Source organism: Danio aesculapii, chromosome 13, assembly GCF_903798145.1.
Source record: "Danio aesculapii chromosome 13, fDanAes4.1, whole genome shotgun sequence".
Taxonomy (NCBI): Eukaryota; Metazoa; Chordata; class Actinopteri; order Cypriniformes; family Danionidae; genus Danio; species Danio aesculapii.
This window is the reverse complement of record NC_079447.1, coordinates 32,594,825-32,616,626: the sequence shown is the minus strand read 5'-3', so window position 1 is coordinate 32,616,626 and position 21,802 is coordinate 32,594,825. Positions and strand designations below refer to the sequence as shown.

At 34.0% G+C, this 21,802-nt stretch overlaps 1 protein-coding gene across 1 annotated transcript in view; it reads right to left on the bottom strand.

Moving 5' to 3' along the window:
- The window catches only part of LOC130239944 (serologically defined colon cancer antigen 8 homolog), a 130,114-nt gene that overhangs the window by 60,028 nt on the left and 48,284 nt on the right, over nucleotides 1-21,802 (bottom strand). The window contains 1 exon segment of the mRNA XM_056471329.1: nucleotides 17,668-17,799. Coding sequence (XP_056327304.1) covers nucleotides 17,668-17,799 — 132 coding nt within the window.

Sequence of the window (21,802 nt, the reverse complement as noted above, 5' to 3'; positions counted from 1 at the left end):
AGCGTGTTTTTTTAAAAAATGTGTTTGTGTTGTGAGAATTTGCAGCACGTGTGCTGTCAAATGAATGAAATGGCGTTTTCTGTAATTCCACGTGATTTTATTTATTTATTTTTTTAATCGCAGCATGTTAAGCTCTCTCGGCCCCCATACTTTAAGCTAAATTATGCCCTTGGTAGTCAAAGGTTCTCTTTTTTATAAATAAATAAAGGTTTTGGAAGCAGAAGAATAAAGGATCACCTGTAGCGTGACACTGAATGATATAAGAAAATACTGATAATTATTTATGCTGGTGGTTTGTTGTGCTGTGGTAACCTCTGAAATACAGTCTATGCCAGCTTAATGAATGAATTTATGCTCACTATTTGTATAAGCTGTGAATTAAAGATAATTATTTTGTAAATAAAATTAAATTCTTTGCACAAACTGCTCGTTTCACTCCATAAACGTATCAATCAGGAGTCATGGTATTGATTTTTTTTGTTTGATTGTTTGTTTTATTACTCTTAAAATACCACCAACAGTGTATTTTATCAATCACCAAGGACCACAGTTTGAGCTAAACTTTTTTGGTAACACTTTAAAAAAAAGTTGCATTAGTTAATATTAGGTCATTTACTAACATGAACAAACAATAAAAATACATTTATCACAGCATTGATGGTAGTTCATAAAAAAATAAAGTTGTTTAATGTTAGTTTATGTTAACTAAGTTCATTAGTGCAATAACTAATGCATTAGTGTTATGTTAACAAGCATGAATTTAGATTTTAATGCACTAGTAAAGGTTGAATTATGATTAATAAATGCTGTACAAGTAATGTTTATTATTAGTTCAGATTAGTAAATACATGAACATTAACTAATGAAAGATTATTGTAAAGTGTGATAACATTCTTTAATGTTCTATTGAAAAAAAAAGTGTGAACAAAATAACAATTAACATTTTTAAATTAATGACTCCTTTAACAGCAAAAAAGTTACACATCTACTAGACTACACCCAACGGTCAAGAATCTGCAAATATTTACACTCAGCTACACAACATATGCTATGTACATTCACTATAAACACCATAAAGCTTCTTCATTGCCATCAAAAGTGACACAGGGAGGCTGTGAAAGGAGCTAAGTGAGCACTTTCTGATGTTATAAATGAGGTCTCAGCGCTGGATAGGGATCGCTTGGATGCACCGCGCAGTGTTTTACAGTTTGCATGCCTTGGGATGTGCCCAGCACCGGCGCGCAGGAGCAGCAGAGCACTGCTCCACAAGGCTCTGTCAGCAGGCCACGGAGCTCTCGCCCCTGGCAGTGTGGGCCAGCTGGCTCAGGACGGGGACAGGAAAGAACGAAATTAGGGTGGAGAGGCTCCCTGCTGCCCCCTAGCTGCTAAAGCTTATAGAGATAGAGTGAGTGTGATTTTTGGGCTACTTTTAGATATAGAGAATCATTTGATAAAACTAAACTGAATGCTAAGAGTCACTGAATAAAAATATATTTCATTCAGAAAAAGAAATCATTTTTACATAATCTTAAGAACCTCAAATTTTCTTCAGAATCATGATTAGATCAACATGATTTAATATCTTTACCTGGTAAACTTTAAATTTGAAACCACATTTTAAAACATTAATCGTTTTATTATATTTTTGATCAAAAAAAGTGACATGCTGCGTAAATATGATGGTAACCATTCTTTTTATTTATTAAGAAGAACAATTATGAAGCATTTATATATTATTATTTATTATACCAATTACAACTGATCATAATTAACAACAACTGATTAAATAACATCTTATCTGATATACTTAAAGTTTCAAGATTATTGTACCTTGTCTTGTACTCTCAACTTCTTTATTTTATTTTATACAGTCTATTAACTTTGTTACTTTTTGTCTTTCTACTGTAAATAATATGTCTAAATATAGCACAATAAATGAAGCAGACCTCACTTGCATTCTTACTTCTAGTTATACAGATAAAGGCAAAATGATCAGTTCTTCTGTGAATTTTTTGATTTTGCAATTTTCCAAAGTGACGTTAAACAGAGCAAGACATTTTTCACAGTATTTTCTACTTCAGAAAAAAAATGTTATTTCTTTTAGTTTGGTTGCAATTAAAGCTGTTTTCATATTTAAGGTGTCCTCTTAAGATTTTTTTTCTGATTGGCTATGGAACAAACCACTGTTCTTCAATGACTTTGCTAATGTACCTGACTTGCCAAGTTAACATAATAACATAGTTAAAAGGATAGTTCACCCAAAAATGTAAATTCTGTTCTACTTTAATCATTTAAGAATCTTATCTTTATTAAACAACACTTAATTTGGAAATATTTTTTTTAATAATTCACAGGAGGGCTGATACATGTGCCTTCAAATATAAGTGTATCAAATGCATAACTGTGTGTGGGACGAATAAAAAACCTTCCTAAAGTAAAAATAAATACAAATAAATCTTTAAAGTGGCTGACCCCAGATCACCTAATCATGACACAAGGAAAACTTTTATTTCTACTTCTATTTTCTGAGGAGATGCGAGCTGTAATTCTACAATAATTAAAAGCAAATCTAGCAAATATTTTTAAAAATGTTGGCTAGAGGATTCTAATATTTTGACATGTTTCCCTCTTCTCACTGCCTTCTGAATCCTTCCCTCTCAAAGAGTGAAGCAAAACTTATCTCTGCGATGGTCTCATGCGTAGCCTTTTTATAGTTCCTCTCCTCAACAAGAACCACTTGACACTTCATTTTCATTTGTGTCTGTAGCAGTGCATTTGAGTTATTTGTTCAAGATTTTTTCAAGACTTACATTTTAGATTATACAGTTTGTTTTTTGCAGTTTTGTGCTTATGTGCCTCTTTATAATCAATTGCTTGTTGTTTTCCACTTTGAACGCTGCTTCAATTAAAAGTGCCAGCTAAATTGATAAATGCTTGGAAAGATTAAAATCATTTGAGTTTAAATACTTGTTTTGTATGTGAACATATTTTAAAATGTAACTTATTACTGTGATTTAAAGCAAAATTTTGAAATGATTACAATCAGTGTCACATGATCTACCAGAAGTACCAGAAAAACAACTATTTTATGGAACGACATATTACCGTATTACATCATTTTGTCTATAAATTATTTTAATTATTCCTTGATGAATCAAAATAAATCTATTCATCAAGAAGACATTGTATTGATCAACTGTGACATTACTTCATTAAAGAATTATGTGAAATAAACATGTTATAGCTCAGAAGTCTATACAAAAAACCTTGAAAAGTAAAATGGAAAAGTTTTCAAAAAATATGAATGATAACAGTAAGAACCATTATTAATTAGTTGGCACCAATAATATACACTGAAAAAAAATGTTGCATGCAAAACTGTTGCAAACAATTTATTTGTGTTGAATTTAAACAAACAAATTAAATTGAGCAATGTTCAACTTAATTTGTTTGTTTAAATTCAGCCCAAATAAATTGTTTACAACCACTTAAAGTAAAAAAATTTTGTAAATCCAAGGAATCATCTTTGAATATTTTTTTTCAGTGTACTTGGTCATAATAGAGCATCAATTGGCATATTTAAATAATTCATGAAAGATCATGTGACAAAGCGAGAACCTTAGGAGTAAATTACATTTTCATATAAAGTATATATTTAAATAGAAAACAGTTCTTTTAAAGAACTATCCTTAATCGTTTTATTGTATTTTTGATCAAATAAATGCTGTCTTTGTGAGTCTTTGCTTACAAACTTACAGACTAATTTGAAACTTGAAAACAAACTACTTTTAAAAACATTAACAAATCTCAAGGTTTCCAAACATTTTACCAGTTACTTTAAAATATGCCCCAAAAGCAATATTACAGTCTTTGATTTATTTAATCTGGAGGCCAAGTTCACATATAACCTTTTGGCCATTATTAACCAATGTAACCTGAAGCACTATTACTATAGATGAGACCATAACAGACTAACTGATCTGATGAACAGAAGTCCAAACTACCTGTATTTAAAATAAGTAAATAAATAAATAATAATAAAAAAAATGATTAAAAAGTGATTAAAAAGTACTCATGCCATCTCCTTTACTCCTTGCCAACTTCATTTGCAAGTGAAATGTTTACTAAGCTTTCTTCGTATTGGAAAAAGTGGCCTACTGCATAAATATGATGGTAATAACCATTATTTAATAAGAAGAATGATTATTATACATTTGTATATTATTATTTATTATACCAATTACAACTGATCATAATAGAGCAGCTAATCAACCTATTAGAATGATTTCTGAAAGATCATATGACGCTGGACACTAGAGTAAAGCTGCTGAATATGTAGCATAAACATTGTACATTTTAAAATGCATATAAAACAGGAAAGCACTTTACAATTCGTAACACACAGTTAAATTTAGTGTGCTTGTGCAACATTTATTCATCATAGTTCAACATATACTATTATTAAAACCCAACACTGTGCTTTTAACTAGTAATGAACAACTGTGTTTTCATTTTCATCTACCATAAACAAAGATGAATAAATACTGTAATAAATGTGTTGTTCGTGGTTTGTTTGTATTTCATGGTTTGTGTCCCATTTTGAATTTTTTTCTGAAATATTATTTCATAACATCACTGTTTTTACTGTATCTGTGGTCAAATAAATGCAGCATCTTTGAACAGAACAGACTTATTTAAAAAATGTTGACAAATGTTAAGATTTACATCTAATATCTTGTGACCAGCACTGTGTAATCAAAACGTAAATTTAAAACAATCTTTGATCTATTGAGTCAGAATGTGAAGTCCATATTTAACCCTATATTAAATAATGCCACAAGAATCACAATCACGATATTAAACTAGACTGTCTGCAAAATCTCCAGAGTGTGGAAATGAGAAAAGAGTGTAAACATTTTTTAGTTGTCCTGCCAGGATGCTGGAAATCTGCCAATTAGAAAAAAGAAAATGTACTAAAGGTACTTATCTACATGATAGCGAGGCCCAGAATGTCCCCAAAATATCAATAACTTGTTTTAAAACACCTAAAAACGACACATAATACAGCAGAATTTTATTATTATATGTTTAATTTCATTTGATTTGAACAGAAGTCTAAATTACCTTTTGGTCCAAAAAATTATTTAAATTATCTAAAGGTACATCTGATCCCCCCCCCCTCCCCCAAAAAAAGACAACGATCAGCAGACGGATGCTAAAGAAACAATGTCGGGTATCATGCAGATCACCCATGCCATCTCCTTTACTCCGTGCCAGCTTCATTTGCAAGTGAAAAGTTTACCAAGCTTTCTTGCTTTGGGAGAAGTGGCATGCCTTTTTTCCCCCTCACAAACACACACACAAACACACAAAAGTCTTAAAAGCGCGTTGGTGTGTGTGTAAGAGAATGATGGGGTGTGTAGCGGGGGTGGGTGGCAGGGAACCAGATGAAGCAGCCCTCGCCCGAGGCCCAGCCATCTTCCCGGCAGCAGCGCGGCTGTTCTCGGCCCCGGCGCAGGCGGACATTTGTTCCATTGCACCATCTCCTCCAGCCTTTTCAGCAGCGCTCCAGCCACCGCTACACATGGCTCTCCATCCACGCTCCCCTCCGCGCACATCCACACGCCGCTACCATCTTTCTTTATGCCGCCATATGGCTGACAGAAGCCTGTAGATTTAGGCACACATCTGCGTATACGCTACAACACTCCTTGAAGGAACAGGAGCGCGTTTGCTTCTGTGCGTGTTGGTGAGAGCGAGTGATAATTAGTAAAGACGCTCGCTGGCAGATGTGTGTGTGTGTGTGTTTGTGTTTGAGCTGAGCGGAGACGAGCGAATGTTCGAGGAGCTTGTGCGAGCGGGGACTTGGAGCAGGTGAAATTTTGGACAAATGATCAGATATGGAGCTGGGGTTTGCTTATAGATGGTCCAAAACCATTCTCTTTTGGAGTAGATAATCAGGGATAGACCAAGTATATATTTTGTTCTTGAAGAGATGACGACAACTCTACCATGCCAACAAGAATACAAAGATTTGGAATACAAAGTCTTAAGCAATACAAAAGCTGTTCTTAATTATTTTGTTGATAAGATCACTTATTTAAAATGCATTATATAGATTGATATCACTTCTACACTATATATTGTATAACTACAGGTTAACTGTGCATACTATCCACTAGGGCTGGGCGATATGGCAAAAATGCAATCTCAATGTTTATTTTCCATATTGAACAATACCGATATTTCGACAGTTAATGTTTCCAGATTTAAAAGAGTTTCCCAACAATGACTAAATACACAAAAAATAGAGGGTCCATTAAATGGCATAACGTATTTTGGGCCAGTAAATTTTTGGTAGCTGAAAAATTCAGTACATCTTTAATATGAACACACTTTTAGATTCACCTTGTTGCACATTTCTGCTGCGTGATTGGCTCTTAGATCATTATGGAGTAAAAGGTGCAGTGCTCATCATTGTTATTGACATAAATTTTATTGTGATACGATATAATATCGTTTATCGGCCGAGCCCTACTATTCACTGTATATTCAACACCGTAACTCTTTCTGATATGGATTGTATTGTAATGTGTAGCTGTTTTGAAGCGATAATAATTGTGAGAAAAAGCGCTATCGAACAAACATAGATGATGTTACTAGACTTTTTAAAAAACCTTCTTCAAATATCTTTACCTTCTTAAGTTCCATAATGTGACAAAATTGTCAAAAACAAAATATTACTTGTCCCTCAAGCCATCTATAAGGTCATAAAAGCTGAATGCGCAATTGCAAACGACAAGTAAAATGTTGTTAATAATAATTTAGATGGAGCAAAACATGTCACATTTTCCTAAAAGCTTTTTATGTTTAATACGTATTAAAGGGATAGTTCATGCAAAAAATGAATTACTATATCTAATCATTTATTAAGGCTCATGTGGTTTTATAGCTTGATGAGCTCTTTCTTCTGTTGCACACAATAGAAGATTTTAACCATCGACTTATAGATTACATAGATTAAATTCAAATAGGTTTTGAATAAGTAAAGGGTGAGCAAATGATAGCAGAATTTAAAATTTTGGGCAAACTATTCCTTTAATGAATTTCTTTTGACAAGTTATGCCTCACTGTTTGCATTTGCTATTACAAAAGAGTTTCTCTAACTTCTTCCAAAACCTTTCCGGGATTAAGATTAAAAATCTATTTTGATTCAGACTAATTTGAAACGTACTCATTCATAATATTTGTGAAAGTACAAAAAATAAATAAAATAACATAAGATTTCTTTATATATGATAATAATTCATTTAGAAAATAGTGATCACTATGGTAGTTTTACCTGTACATAAGACCGTATTCTAGCTTCATGATTTCCACACTCATAAAATAACTAAAAAAATAACAAAATCTATTAAAAAGTTAGACTAATTATTAAAACAAATCTGTCACCCACAAGTTCATCAGCCTTCAATGGCAAGACAGATTAGCACTACTGAGGAATTACAATACTAACAAACCACAATGCATGTAGTCTGCATGAATAATAACATTAACACTATATTTAATATTAAAGGTATGTTTAAGATGAATAAACATTCACTTATTGGTTAAAAGGATTTTATTTCTTATGTTTTAGCTCCAAAATGATAGTAAAACTTTAAATGGTAAAGCCAATGCTTTAAATTAATTGATTCAAATCAAAGACAGTTATTGAGCTAAGAAAAAAATAGCCCACACTACATGTGGAGCAACACTATAATCATCACTAAATGACACACCTGAGTATAGTTCAAATAGCTTTATAAGCACGTTAATTAACTCAGACTTAAAATACATTTTTAAAAGTCTCCTGCCAATACTAAAATGTGCATATTTCAGTTCAAATGTAATTAATTTCTATATAAGAAGCATTCCATATATTAGAAAAACTCCTTGTTTAACCAATCAAAAAATAAATAAATAAACAAAACCATAAAAACCATACATTTGTTTCCATTAACTTAAAAAGAGCTGTTACTCTTTTTACTGTGTGCAAAAAAACAGCCAACATAAAAAAAAGACATTTGTGTATATATAAATAAAAAAAATCTGCTTACTACATGCTAAAGTGGCTTTTAGAACACTAAGATCAAGCATCTTACACAGCTATGAAGCAATGCCCAGAATGCATTTATGAAATAAAAATAGGATTGATACGCATATGTATTATTGATGTTCTCAATAAAGCCCAGGCTATTACGCACAATCGTTGGCCAACACTCGAGCCTTTCATATATCACTGGCCCTAATCTCCAGGCAGAAAATATGCGAATACCACGTGGAAAATAAATAAATAACTTGCAGGAGTGAAACATTGTGTGCCGAAAACCCCTGTGTTGCTTGGCGTTGGCTCGAATGGTAAAAATAAATCAAGCTGATTTTCCAAATGTTTCATGCGTGCCACGCTGTTGCAGCTCTTCGCAGCACAGATTGCACGCCCGATCAAGAATATCTGAGGTGGGGCCCCGGCTATTTGCATGTATGGCGGAGCCATTTGCACCAACTTATTAACACGTACACCTTAACCCACGAGCGGCGGGGTGAAGTGCCCTACAGAGCAGAGACACCCGGGGCAATGAAGACGTGGGGGGACCAGACCTCTCAGTCTCTTACTTGAGAGCCGAGGGCTGAAGTTTGGCACTGGCACCTTCTGTCTTACATACCAACAGCAGGAGAAATGAGTGTGTCAGCGTCGCAATAAACAAAGCATGCAGACCGCGAGAGAGAGGAACGGTGCGATGCGGTAAACTCTCACAAATTGATTTTTCTGGCCAGCACGTGAAATAGTTTTATTTACCCTCATGAACATTCAAACTTTTTCTTCATTGTCAATTCTTCGAATGAAATCTAACTGAATAATGGAATGTATTAAAAGAGTTAATTCACCCAAAAATGGAAATCCCTCACTTGTTCAAATCTTATTTGAGTTTCTTTTTCTGTTTAACACAAAAGAAGATATTCTGAAGAATGATGGAAGCTGTAGACCTCTGGGCATATTTTCATGCTATTAACAAAACCATTAAAGGTGCAGTAGGTGATTGTCTTCAGAAACATTTTTTGTTGTGCTGGCAGAAAGTCTCTTCACATTCCAATAGTAATGATTAAAGTAAATGATCTAAATGTTTTTATATGTATTTTTATATTCTGGGTCAGGCACATGACTAAAAAAAAATGTTTATCCAATTAAATATTGTTGGACCAACAATTCTGATAAGTAGCCCAAACTGACTGCCAACAAATGTAGATTTGCACAACTGCGCACCTCTGTTCACTCAGATCCACCGATGCACAGGCGCCGAGGTCACATGGACACAAATGACAGCGGTAAAAACAAATGCTGAATCAATATTGAAGTTACTTTTGCACCCTGGAGGAAGGAAGACACCATGTCTGAAGGATTTCTTTTAGACAGGTAATGTTCTGTTTTAAAACTCGTTTAGTCGCACAAAGCTAATGTTGACTGTGTTGCATTATGAATGGGTTATATGCACAGAAGTGTTGTTCAGCCACTGAAATCTTCCGGCAAAAGATTGATGTGACTATTTTCAGTTTCATAAAGGACCTTTTATAGCATCAATAATGTAGATTTTTATTCAGTTTAACAACCAAACATAAGTAAATAGTGCTATTCCGCCTATGCTTTACTGAGGTGAAGTTGGATTTATATTTACATTGGTTCGTTTTTGATGACGCGCTCCCTATACTGTTTACCATGCTAATTTGAATATTCGGTATGAAGTAGCATGCAAGTATGGCTTGCATGGCTATGGTAATAAGAGTAATTCCTGCACGCCGCTGGCCAAGCACTAAGTATACAGCAGTCGCTTTAGGACAAACATGTGAGAGAGACTAGCGATCCTAGCAAAGTTTTGTTTGCTACACAACTGAACACATGCTAGATATAATACAGTTTTTTGTTCAGAATTGTAGTATTATAAAGTACTATAAAGTTTTCTAACTGGCGAATGACATGATCTGGTGGATCTCTGTTATCTCTAATGTGTGTGTTTGAATTTCAGAAGCCGTGGCTTTGGATGGCAGGAAAGGGATTGTATTTGAAAGATATTATGCTAAATGGTTAGCATTCAGGCAGATCACCTACTGCACCTTTAACTATGACTTTTAGCTCAATAATCTCCTTATTCGCTGCTTATAAATCAGGGGTGACCAAACCTTTTCTTATGAAAAGCCAAAAACCAAACTTGATTGAGGGTGGTGGGCCGAAGGTAAATATACTGAACTGTATCACACTAAAGTTGCCATTTCCTAATTTAATAATTTTTAAAATAAAAAAAAAAAAATCTTACATACTTATATTAAGAAGCATATATTTACAGTTGAAGTCAGAATTATTCGCCCCCACTTTGAATTTTTTTTCTTTTTTAAATATTTCCCAAATGATGTTTAACAGAGCAAGGAAATTTTCACAGTGTATCTGATCATATTTTTTCTTCTGGAGAAAGTCTTGTTTGTTTTATTTCGGCTAAAATAAAAGCAGTTTTAAAATTTTTAAAAACCATTTTAAGGTCAAAGGTATTAGCCCATTTAAGCTATTTTTTTTCTCGATTGTCTACAGAACAAACCATCGTTATACAATAACTAGCCTAATTACCCTAACCTGCCTAGTTAACCTAATTAACCTAGTTAAGCCTTTAAATGTCACTTTAAGCTGTATAGAAGTATCTTAAAAAAATATTTAGTCAAATATTAAGTATTGTCATCATGGCAAAGATAAAATAAATCAGTCATTATAAATGAGTTATTAAAACTATTATGTATAGAAATGTGTTGAAGAAATCTTCTCTCCATTAAATTAGGGAAAAAAATAAACAGGGAGAGTAATAATTCAGGTGGGGGCTAATAATTCTGACTTCAACTGTATATATGTGTGTATGTATATATATATATATATACACAAGTTCAATGCTGAATATTGTAGTCAAGCTGCACCTGCCTTTGCCTTGATTTGCTTGTCGATGTCTTGAGCATTGTCCTCTATCTGTCAAGTAACAGTTTTTACGTTTTTATAAATCTGATTAATTCACAACAATTCATTTAATTTTTTTGTAATGCAACAATTAAACAAAAGGGTATGTTAAATTAGAACGATCTCTGTTGTAGCATTCGCCCCAACCATACCATCATCCTTCCTCTTTTCTCAGATGCGGTGGCAGGCCAAGTCAAAGGTTAACATGGGCCAACTTTGGCCCACGGTCCCTAACTTAAGCATCTCTGTTATAAATAGTTAATAAGGTGATACAGTTTAGGGATTTAAATAATGGGATTAGGGATGTACATAGAATGAAATCATGCAGAATATGTACTTAAGTGCTAATAAGCAGCCAATATCATAAAAATAGTAATTGGTTCCTATACTAAAGTGTTGCCAATTATTTTGCCTACTATGGAAGTCAACGAGTGCCAGCAACCAGCATTCTTTTAAGGGCCATAAACCCCCCTCTTTCGGTTCAAGTCTACCTCAGAATTTTTTCAAAAAATGCTTCATGATGGGCATGGAGCGCTGCAAGCAGAGGGAGGAGTGGGCGTGGACGGCAAAGGAGGGGAAAGAGGGGAGCGAACAACTGGTGTCAGTTGGCTCAAAAATGAGACTCAAACCTGAGGAGACCCATGATTTTGCAGTTTATAAAGTTAAAATGCAAAAAAATAAACAGTAAGTAGTGTAATGCAGACACAATGGATAGCAGTGAAGCTGGTCTCTTGCTCTATCTATTTCAACCATTAGCCCCGCCGGTAATCTAGTGGATTTAAAACATATGCAAACACATCAGCACGGATATAGGCGATGTGTCTGAATGGTAATGAACTCAACTGATAAAAGACAAAGTCCGCCATTCTCCAATTTTCATACAGCTCTCCCTACAAAAATCCTTTCTGCAAACCAACAGTTTTGCTGAATCGTGCCAGACAGCATGGAGGGGAAAAGAATGTAACAAACCCATTAGATCATGGAAACAAACACATACGACCCTTCATGAATGGCTAGATAGTGAGTGCCGTGCTCGGACGCGGTCTCACCCAGTCATTGGGTCTCACATCTTGGCTTCGGAAAGCATGTGTGCTAATGAATAATTAAGAAGCAGGATTTTCTTATAGGATAAGAAAATTCTACCATGAATAATAATGAGAAACCGACGCGCCATCACTACGTTAGCAGATTCCCGCCCCAATAATCATTTTAAATCCGGAAGATGAAATTAGCTGACAAAAGCTCAAAACTATCCAGTTTTCCCCACAATTAAAGCTGACAGGTGCTAACAATGCCTTAACTGATGCTCAACACATACAAATCTGTTAAAAAAATTAAAAATAAAGTACTCCAGGGTGTCTTGAACCTTTAAATTATCTTCATTTATATTCATCAGAAAAAGAAACATAATTTTAGAGTAAATTATGAGGTAATTTTGGGGTGAACTATCCCTTTAAATGCATTCATAAAACAGTCACTGAAAAATGTAATCTGTAGCTTGTTCGTACGTCAAATAAAAATCCTATATTCATACATCTCCTATGGCAAACGTAACTATAAATATTTCACACTTATAGATTCTCTCTAATCGCTCCATCTCACCTCTGAGCTCGGTCTGTGAGCTCTTGTGAGAAATGTTGCGTAATTGCAAAGGTGACGAACCATTTTAACAGCTCCAGTTATGTGAGGAAAGCTCACTTACATGCCCACACTGCACAACTATCTAAAAACGACATCCTTTTCAATGCGGGGCAGCAGCGGAGACGTAACTTTTTTTTCCTTTGTATCTTTTTGTCTGTGGTTCGAGGAGGTGGATATTGGCTAATATGTAAAGTTGTGGAGGAAACAGAAGGATGTTGTGCTCCCAGCAGAAGCTCGGTTCAGGCTGGAGGTACTGTGGATACACCCACACTCACTCACTCGCCCACACGCTGGCTCGGGCCGTGTGCCAGACGCCCCTCAACCCTACACTCAGTGGCCACATGTGCCCCTGCCTGAAACACACGCACACACACAGATTCACGCAAAAGTCTGAAGTGGTGCGAGTACACTTTTCAAACATATAAAAAGCCAGTATATAATTTCCGTTAATATTACAGACATATTGGGAGGTTATAAAGCTGCAGTTTGTAGAGTAGCGGCCAAAAATAATGTCTGGATAGGATCTTGTACAATATGTGCTTTATATGATCCTTTATTGATCCAGAAGTTAAATTACACTCTTAATATACAAGAAACATGTTATGCTGGCAAGAAGAGAACACTAAAATAAAAAAGGCATACTACAGTTTATACAACAAATGCATAGGAAAACAAAATCTCCCTAGTAGTATGCATAATCAGATATTAGATATCTTTGCTTCTCTGTTGTTTTTGATTTGCAGCCTTTTTTCTATACATTTCTCCATAAGCATTTCCCAGTGTTTTTACAAATGAAACGACAAAAATCACAGAGCAGAGCACATGCAGTTTTGGACTCTTTAAGCAAAATGTTGCTTATAGATGCTTAGAACATTTCAAAAAATGGACAAAGTACAAATTGTTCAGAGTCTGACATTACTTTTGGCAACTTTTATATATCTAATCAATCATTTATTGAACTTAAAAGTAGGTCTGTCATGATATCTATTTTATGTTGTACAATATTTTGCACCAAAATATATTGCGATAAACTATATTATTGTCATTTTAAGACCATTTTATGCCACTCATTCTATATGACAATATAATAGCATCATAATGCAAGTACACTCTTCCAAAGAACACATTATGCTTTATTCTTAAGAATATTTTATTTAATTATAGTCAGTTTAACAATTTAATGATTAGGCAATGGAATCAAAATGTAAAAACTTATTTCTTAAAAAATAATATTAATAAATGTTGAAGAGGTAAAGGTGAAAAAGAAATAGAGGCTGCGATATCTGCTACCAGATCTATTTTCTGTGTCTGACACCTACATAAAATATATACTATAGTAATTTATAGTAAATAGCTATACCATATTTTTTTAGCCATACTGACACCTCCAATAGAGATGTTGAAAAATTTGCTAAAATGTTGCTAGAATTGTTTTATGCATGGGCAATATATATTGCATCACCAAAAATGATTGAGATCATGCCTACTGTATGTGTTGCGCAATATTGTAAGATCTTGATTATTGCTGAAGGCCTACTTAAGAGCATTATTTGAATATGACAAAATATTGTTCTAGATGAACAGCAGATTTCTGTTCAAAAGTTTGGGATAAGTCCTTTAAAAAACACACATACACACACGCACGCACACAAACACAGGTAAAGTCAGAATTATTAGCCCCTCTTTGAATTTTTTTTCTTTTTTAAAATATTTTCCAAATGTTTAACAGAGCAAGAAAATTTTTACAGTACGTCAGATAGTACGTCAGACGTACAGTACGTCAGATAGTTCTTTTTTCTATAATTTGTTTTATTTAGGCTAGAATAGTTTTACATTTTTTAAATCCATTTTAAGGTCAAAATTATTAGCCCCTTTAAGCTATTTTTTCCCCGAACAAATCATCATTATACGATAACTTGCCTAATTACCCTATCCTACCTAGTTAACCTAATTAAGCTAGTTAGGCCTTTAAATCTCACTTTAAAAGTGTCTTGAAAAATATTTAGCAAAATATTATTTACTGTCATCTTGATAAAAATAAATCAGTTATTAAAAATGAGTTATTAAAACTATTATGTTTAGAAATGTGATTTTTTTTCCCCTTAAACAGAAATTGGGGAAAAAAAATAAACAGGGGGGCTAATAATTCTGACTTTAACTGTGTGTGTGTGTGTGTGTGTGTGTGTGTGTGTGCGCGTATATATATATATATATATATATATATATATATATATATATATATATATATATATATATATATATATATATATATATATATAAATATTTATTCAATAAATAAATCAAAGTAACATTAAAACATTTAGAATGTAACAGAAAACTCAAATAAATCTTAATTTGAACTTCCTTTTCAAAGAAGAACTATGAAAAATGACCAGTTTGCTTAACTTTAAGCTGTTTTCAACAGTGATAATAATAACAAATGTTTCTTGAGCTTTACATTTATCAGTGTATTTAAGGATTTTGTGATGCAGAAAACTGAAGTAATCATGCTTACAATTTAGCATTACGCTCTCAAAAAAACAGATTTTGACACAAAACAAGGGTTCCCAAACTTTTCAGCCAGCGAACCCCAAAATAACAATTCCAGTGACTCACAACCCCCACTATCCTTAGGTAATTATAAACATTTATTCAACAGTTCTGTATGGTTCTTGAATCTGATTTGTTGATAGCCATGCAATATTCTGCCAGTAACAACACTCATATCGCCTCTTCATCCTTCATTCTTGTGTATTACTACGCCCACATACAGCAACAAGCAGAGGACACTGAGCTGTTGGACAATATAATGTACTTTTGAGGCTTTTTTTAGTCGAGAATGTAGTTGTTTAGATTTCAACTATACCGTTTATTTATAAGGATAGTACCTATTTAAAATAGTTATCATTTCTAAGAGACAGTGCGTCGGCGGCCATTAGCCTGTCATACTGAACATCCACAAGATGTCAACTGAGAGTGCATAATAAGCCCTTAGGAAAATAGTAAGGAAAAAAAATACTGCGTAATTTGAAACTACAGCTGATCCAATCATTATTAAACAGGGAAGTGATATTCTATGTCGATCTCTCTGTTTTTGTATGTTGCAGTGCTGTATTTATACCATATAATTGTAGTGCATTGAGTGTAAGATGGGACTCGCATATCAGGAATGTGAGTTGTGTTGGCAGAAAGAAAGAAGAAATACCCGCATGTGTTTAGCGTTTTTCCTTTTCGCAAACACAACAGTAATCTGGTAGTGATTGCGCTGCTTTTTTTTTCGGGGTTAATTATTGTGATATCCAGATTGCAACAGAGAAATACTGTAGACTGTAATAGACTGTAATACTGTAGGAAGATTTACTGTAGGAAGAAATAACGGTAACACTTTATAATAACGGTAACACTTTATAATAACTACACACTATGAACCATTTATTAAGCATTAGCAAATAGTAAATTCATTATGTGTTAAGCATTAACTCTACATTAATAAACGTTAGTAAGCAGTGTATAACTGCAGATACAAATGCTGTGTTCTTGACTTACAGTACAACCACATTTATAATGTGCTTAATACTTGTACTTTCCTACTTTGTTAATGATTTATTTTTTATTACTAAATTAAGCATTGCATTATTAACAAACCAGTTGTATTTAAGAGTAGTCGATGGTATACAGCCACATGGCACTGCTATTCATGTGATATTGCTCATATAACCAATACACACAACAGTGCACACACGCACGCACGCACGCACGCACGCGAGCGCGCACACCAATAGGCCTATACAAACACAAGCATATTACCAACACAAAAAAGTGCAACAGTCTAACAACCATATAGTTTTTTTGTCATTTATTTACTTATTAAATTTAATATTAACCTTACCTAATAGGCAGAATGTTTACTGCACAAGTCTATTCTTGGTTTAATTTTGTCAATCATGTTCAGTATTATTTTGAAAAATCTTTAAAATATATATATTTTTTAAATTTTGAGTGCTGTAAAGGTGTCAAAGTTTACTATGGTGCTGTGAAATCAATCTGCTGTAACTGACCCTATTGCTTTTTCATTAATATAATGTAAACACCGGTCGCAATCCAAAGAAAAAAAAAAATTGACTGATTTCTAATAGGACTGATTTCAGTTGTTGTTTTGATGAATCCCTTACCCAAAGAGCACCAACCAATTATTTGAGTAACCCCCTGAGCGCTTTTTGTTTGTTGTTTTTGAAAAAAATAATCATTTGCTTTTTGCTTGCATGTTGTTTATGTAACTATTAAATACTATTTTTATGTTGTGTGATTATGGATAAAATATGATAATTCTAATGGTTTAATAGCATATTTTTATATTAGATTTTTGGAAATTACAAAATGACCCCCATACACTGTCCGGCAACACCCTAGGGAGTCCCAACCCCAACTTTGGAAATCACCGAGTTAGAAAACAGTTGTGATTAATTGATTGTACAAACTGTTTTATACTATTACCGTTTTACCATAGTTTAGACTACATAAGTGCAGCATAACAGACTTCATTCAAAAACAATACCAACATTATTGCATTTCAGTTTTGCTCTTAATTATTGTATTTTTTTCATGCCTAAAATTCATTAAAGAAAATTCTTCCTTCAGAATTCCCCCGAAAAATAACTGGTTTAGCTATTTATTTTCATAGTCTGTAAGTTTGCAAACCAAAAGAAATGGTCCAGATATCACCAAAACAACAACTGCAATGTGAATAATGAACAAGAATCCTATAAACGCCTTTTAAAACATTTCTAAATGGAACCACAACTGAAAACCACTGACTCGTGAGTGCAATTGATTTCACTGTCACCCCAAAGATTCACACCCCTAAGTGCTGTTGGTTATAGTTGCGTCTCTCATTATGCAAATGCATTAATGTCATAGCGTGATACACCAAAGCGGATTCTACAGGGAGGGTGTATGTGATGCAGGAGTGAAGGTCAGTGCTGCAGGTGTGTGTATACCTCTGCTTCATGCGCTGATGCATCCTCCCATGCTGCACACACTGCTCCTCCATCTCCTCACAGCGACCTCTCAGCTTCTCAGCGCTCTCCTGCAGGTGCTCTCTCTCCAGAGACAACTGCTCGATCTCTGCTCTACACACACACACACACACAAACACATGCTCAAACTGCACAGTTCCACTCTTCAATAGTGCTAAATAAGGATGCTGAACTCTAATACTGCTTGATCTGGTATTGGATCATACAGACCAATAAAATACTAAAGTTGCAGTTTAAAGAACATAAACAAAACAGCTAAAACAGCTAAAGTTAGCTAAAACAGAACTAGTATATAGGTACTGATATATTCATAATCAATTCTTTTTAACCACTTTTTTGTTATTTAATGATGGCTAATGACTAGTAAGAAGTCACATGACATAAAAACAGAACACAGAGACTGATGTTTAAACACACTAAGCAAAAAGTATACAAGGAATTCCATCCAGTTTTCACCAAAGTTTTTTTGTGTGGGCTTGTATTTTACAGTACTGTAAAAATACTCAAAAATTTCTCTTTCAATATTTTCAAACAATTATATTTGACTTACCAAAGTCACACAATTTCACATCTGTCACATCCATATCAGAGAGATGTCACATCCATGATAGGGCTGTGCGATTAATCGAAATCGCAATCACAATTTGAAAGGTCAAGATTAGCCAATCGATGCTGCGATATGAAATATATACGTATTATTTAATATTCCCCGCTCGAAGCAAATGCGTGGTTGCCGTCTGTGTGTGATAGTCTTACTAGCCAATTGAGTGAGCACACTTTCGTTCTACCCAATCAGAATAGCGCAATCGAACTATGCGGAACACCCACACAAAAAAAACAAACAAACACATAAAACAAACAAGAAAGTGCTTACGAGTGGGAAGGTGGCAAATACCACTTCAGAAGCATTAATAGACAAATTAATATCAAAGAGAAATAGGACATCGATAATATGGGAATATTTTGGTTTCAAAGTCACAGACACCGAACATAAACAGGTAATTTGTCAGAAATATAACAACCAGCAACTAAAAAAACACCACAGGCAGCTATACGAGGAGTGTCTTGCTAAAAAGTCAATTGAAAGTATTGCCAGCGACACCCAATCTAGTAGCAAGCAACAGCAAATTGTCATTATTACAGGAAAAATCATTTTTTTTTGTTTTTACAATAAGCTACACTATTTCCCTAATTTGAGTTCAACATGTTAACAGAAAGGTAAGGTCATTTTATTTGTGTTTACTGTTTGTTCTAGAGAAAAAGGAGTGCTTCATTTCTGAATATTTAAAAACAAATTTGAATAAATGTTTAACTTAATATCTTTTCAGTTCCTTTTTTAACTAACACTCACTGCGATTTAGCAGTAAGAAGTTATGATACAGATTATTGAGCTGAAGATTAAGTACAAAATTAAATCGCAAATCAAATTGAAATCGCAATATGTGTCAAAAAAAATTGCAATTAGATATTGTCCCCAAATCACTCAGCCCTAATACATAACTAAACTTTTTCCTTATAAATGCAACAACTAAAATATATAAAAATCAATAATTTTTGTTCTATAGAGAACAAAATATATACTCTTATGCTCTTGATTAGCATTATTACTTTTGGGTTGTGCAGTTTGACTCACAGAATTACTGCAAAGTATGTTGAATACTGTAAACTCGCATACTTTTTTTTTGTCACATCCATAACGCATGTTTATTTCCCTAATTTAAATTATAAAAACGTTTACAGATCGATATTTTTCTGATCCTATAGCTCTGTGGTTAGTTGTTTTTGAAAATTTAAACACGTTTCAATTTAATGTTAACATACAGTGTACTTTTTCTGCGAATTTATATTTTACGTATTGCTGCGAATGTCACATCCATAACGTTTTATTTTTTATCTATTCCTCTATGTGATTTCCCAGTGAGTTGAGATGATTGGCTTTGTTTTAATATTTTATATTCATAAGCACCACTCATGCTTTTTCCCTTGGATATTTCTTTTTGTTTGTTTGGATTTCTGTAAATAATTTGTATCTCTTTTTTGCACCATATTTTGATAAATAAATTCTCTGGCTGTAGTTAGTCTTGCATATTGCCTCTTGTCATCAACATCACAAAACAATTTCATCACAATCTCAATACCACCTATTGCATTCTTAGAATAAAATCTGAATTTGTAACACTTGAAAAGTGAAAGTGTCCCAATTTTGATATTTTATAGTTTCCTCATTTTGGTGCTTTACCCCAAATAGTTTTACACCAATTCAAGATTAAAAAACAAAACAAGAATAAACACTTTAAATTGTCCTATAATATAAATTGTATCATCAGCTCTTGCAATGTCTGAAAGCGTTTATTCAAGGATCAGGTCACTTTAAAGCTCTCCTTTCTAAAATCCTACTTTTCTCAGATTTTTCAGATGACAGTCTGTTGTGATTGGTCTATTGCTTACATGAGTCAAAAACTAAATGACCATTTTCATAATTGAAGTTCAGCTCTAAAATTGTCATCAGCGCTGGTAGACATGAACAGTAATGATTGTTTTAACCCTTACAGTTAAGCCTAGTTACCACCAGTCAATCCAGTACAGTATGGTACATTTCATGTCGGTAAACCCTGATCTGGTTTGCAATTCCACTGTCAAGCACCAACAGTACCAGATCATACTGTTCAGCCATCCATCCATCCATCCATCCATCCATCCATCCATCCATCCATCCATCCATCTATCCATCAATTTATCCATCAATCTATTCATCCATCCGTCCATCCATCCATCCATCCATCCATCCATCCATCCATCTATCCATCCATCCATCCATCCATCCATCCATCAATCTATCTATCCATCCATCCATCTACTTATTCTTTTTAACATTTATAAAAGCTAAATAACACAAGAAAGGTCATATTTGAAAGTGCATCAAGGGTACACTTTTAATACAGCAAGTATTTAAACAGTTTACCAGGTAGTAGTCGAGTAGCATTTTGTTTGCTTGTTTGTTTTTCCATTTTTATTCAAATGAGACTAGAAACAATGAGCAGGGGAACAGGTTAAGGCTCACTTTATGAGTCACAGCCAGATTTGAACTTGGGACTAGGCAATAAGCCACAGCTCCAGTAGCAGTTAGTTAGGCAGAAACGAATGTGTGGCTCTTTCCTTAACAAGACCTCACTCCCTCTGCACCAGAAACACCTGAGCTCTCTGCCATCAGGTAAAGCCCTGCCAAGTCAACTCCATTAGCACTGTAAACACCCGCCTCTCCAAACTTAAAGAGCCTACACGGAAGACATCAGCTCCTAAAAACGGATCTTTGATTGAATGTGCAAACTTGTCCAAATAAAAGTCAACAGCCGACATGGTAATGGGTCGTGTTTGATCAGACTGTTGTAAATACACATACAAGCACATCTCTGCTGCACCAAGACATGTGAGTCTTGAGCAGAATGAACCTTGTGGCCAGCGTGCTGCGTGCTCATCTGCCTATTGGTTTAAAACACAACACTGAACAGAAGGCCACACTGTCACCGGATATAAAACAACAGGACAGGGAGATCAGTAGAGGGAAATACATCAACAGAATTTATTTACAGACTATGTACTGCTCCTGTGAGCTCATGAGTGTTTACATGACTATGTTTTGAATATCCGTCTATGGTGTTATTGTTAGCAAAAACAAAAACATTTCTGTTCACTGAAATGAGCATCAACACTCAAGTGAACACAAGGGAAATGCAACGTATATACAGGTGAAGTCAAAATCATTAGACCTCCTGTGATTTTTCTTTCTCAAATATTTCCCAAATGATGTTTAACAGAGCAAGACATTTTTCACAGTATTTCCCGTAATATTTTTTCTTCTTAATAAAGTCTTATTTGTTTAATTTTGGCTAAAATAAAAGCAGTTTTACATTTATTTAACACCATTTTAAAGTCAATATTATTAGCCCCCATAAGCAATATTTTTTGATTGCCTACAGAAAAACACACTGTTATACAACTACTTGCCTAATTACCCTAACCTGCACTTGAAGCTGATTACTAGTATGTTGAAACATATCTAGTAAAATATCATGTCATTATGGCAAAGATAAAAGAA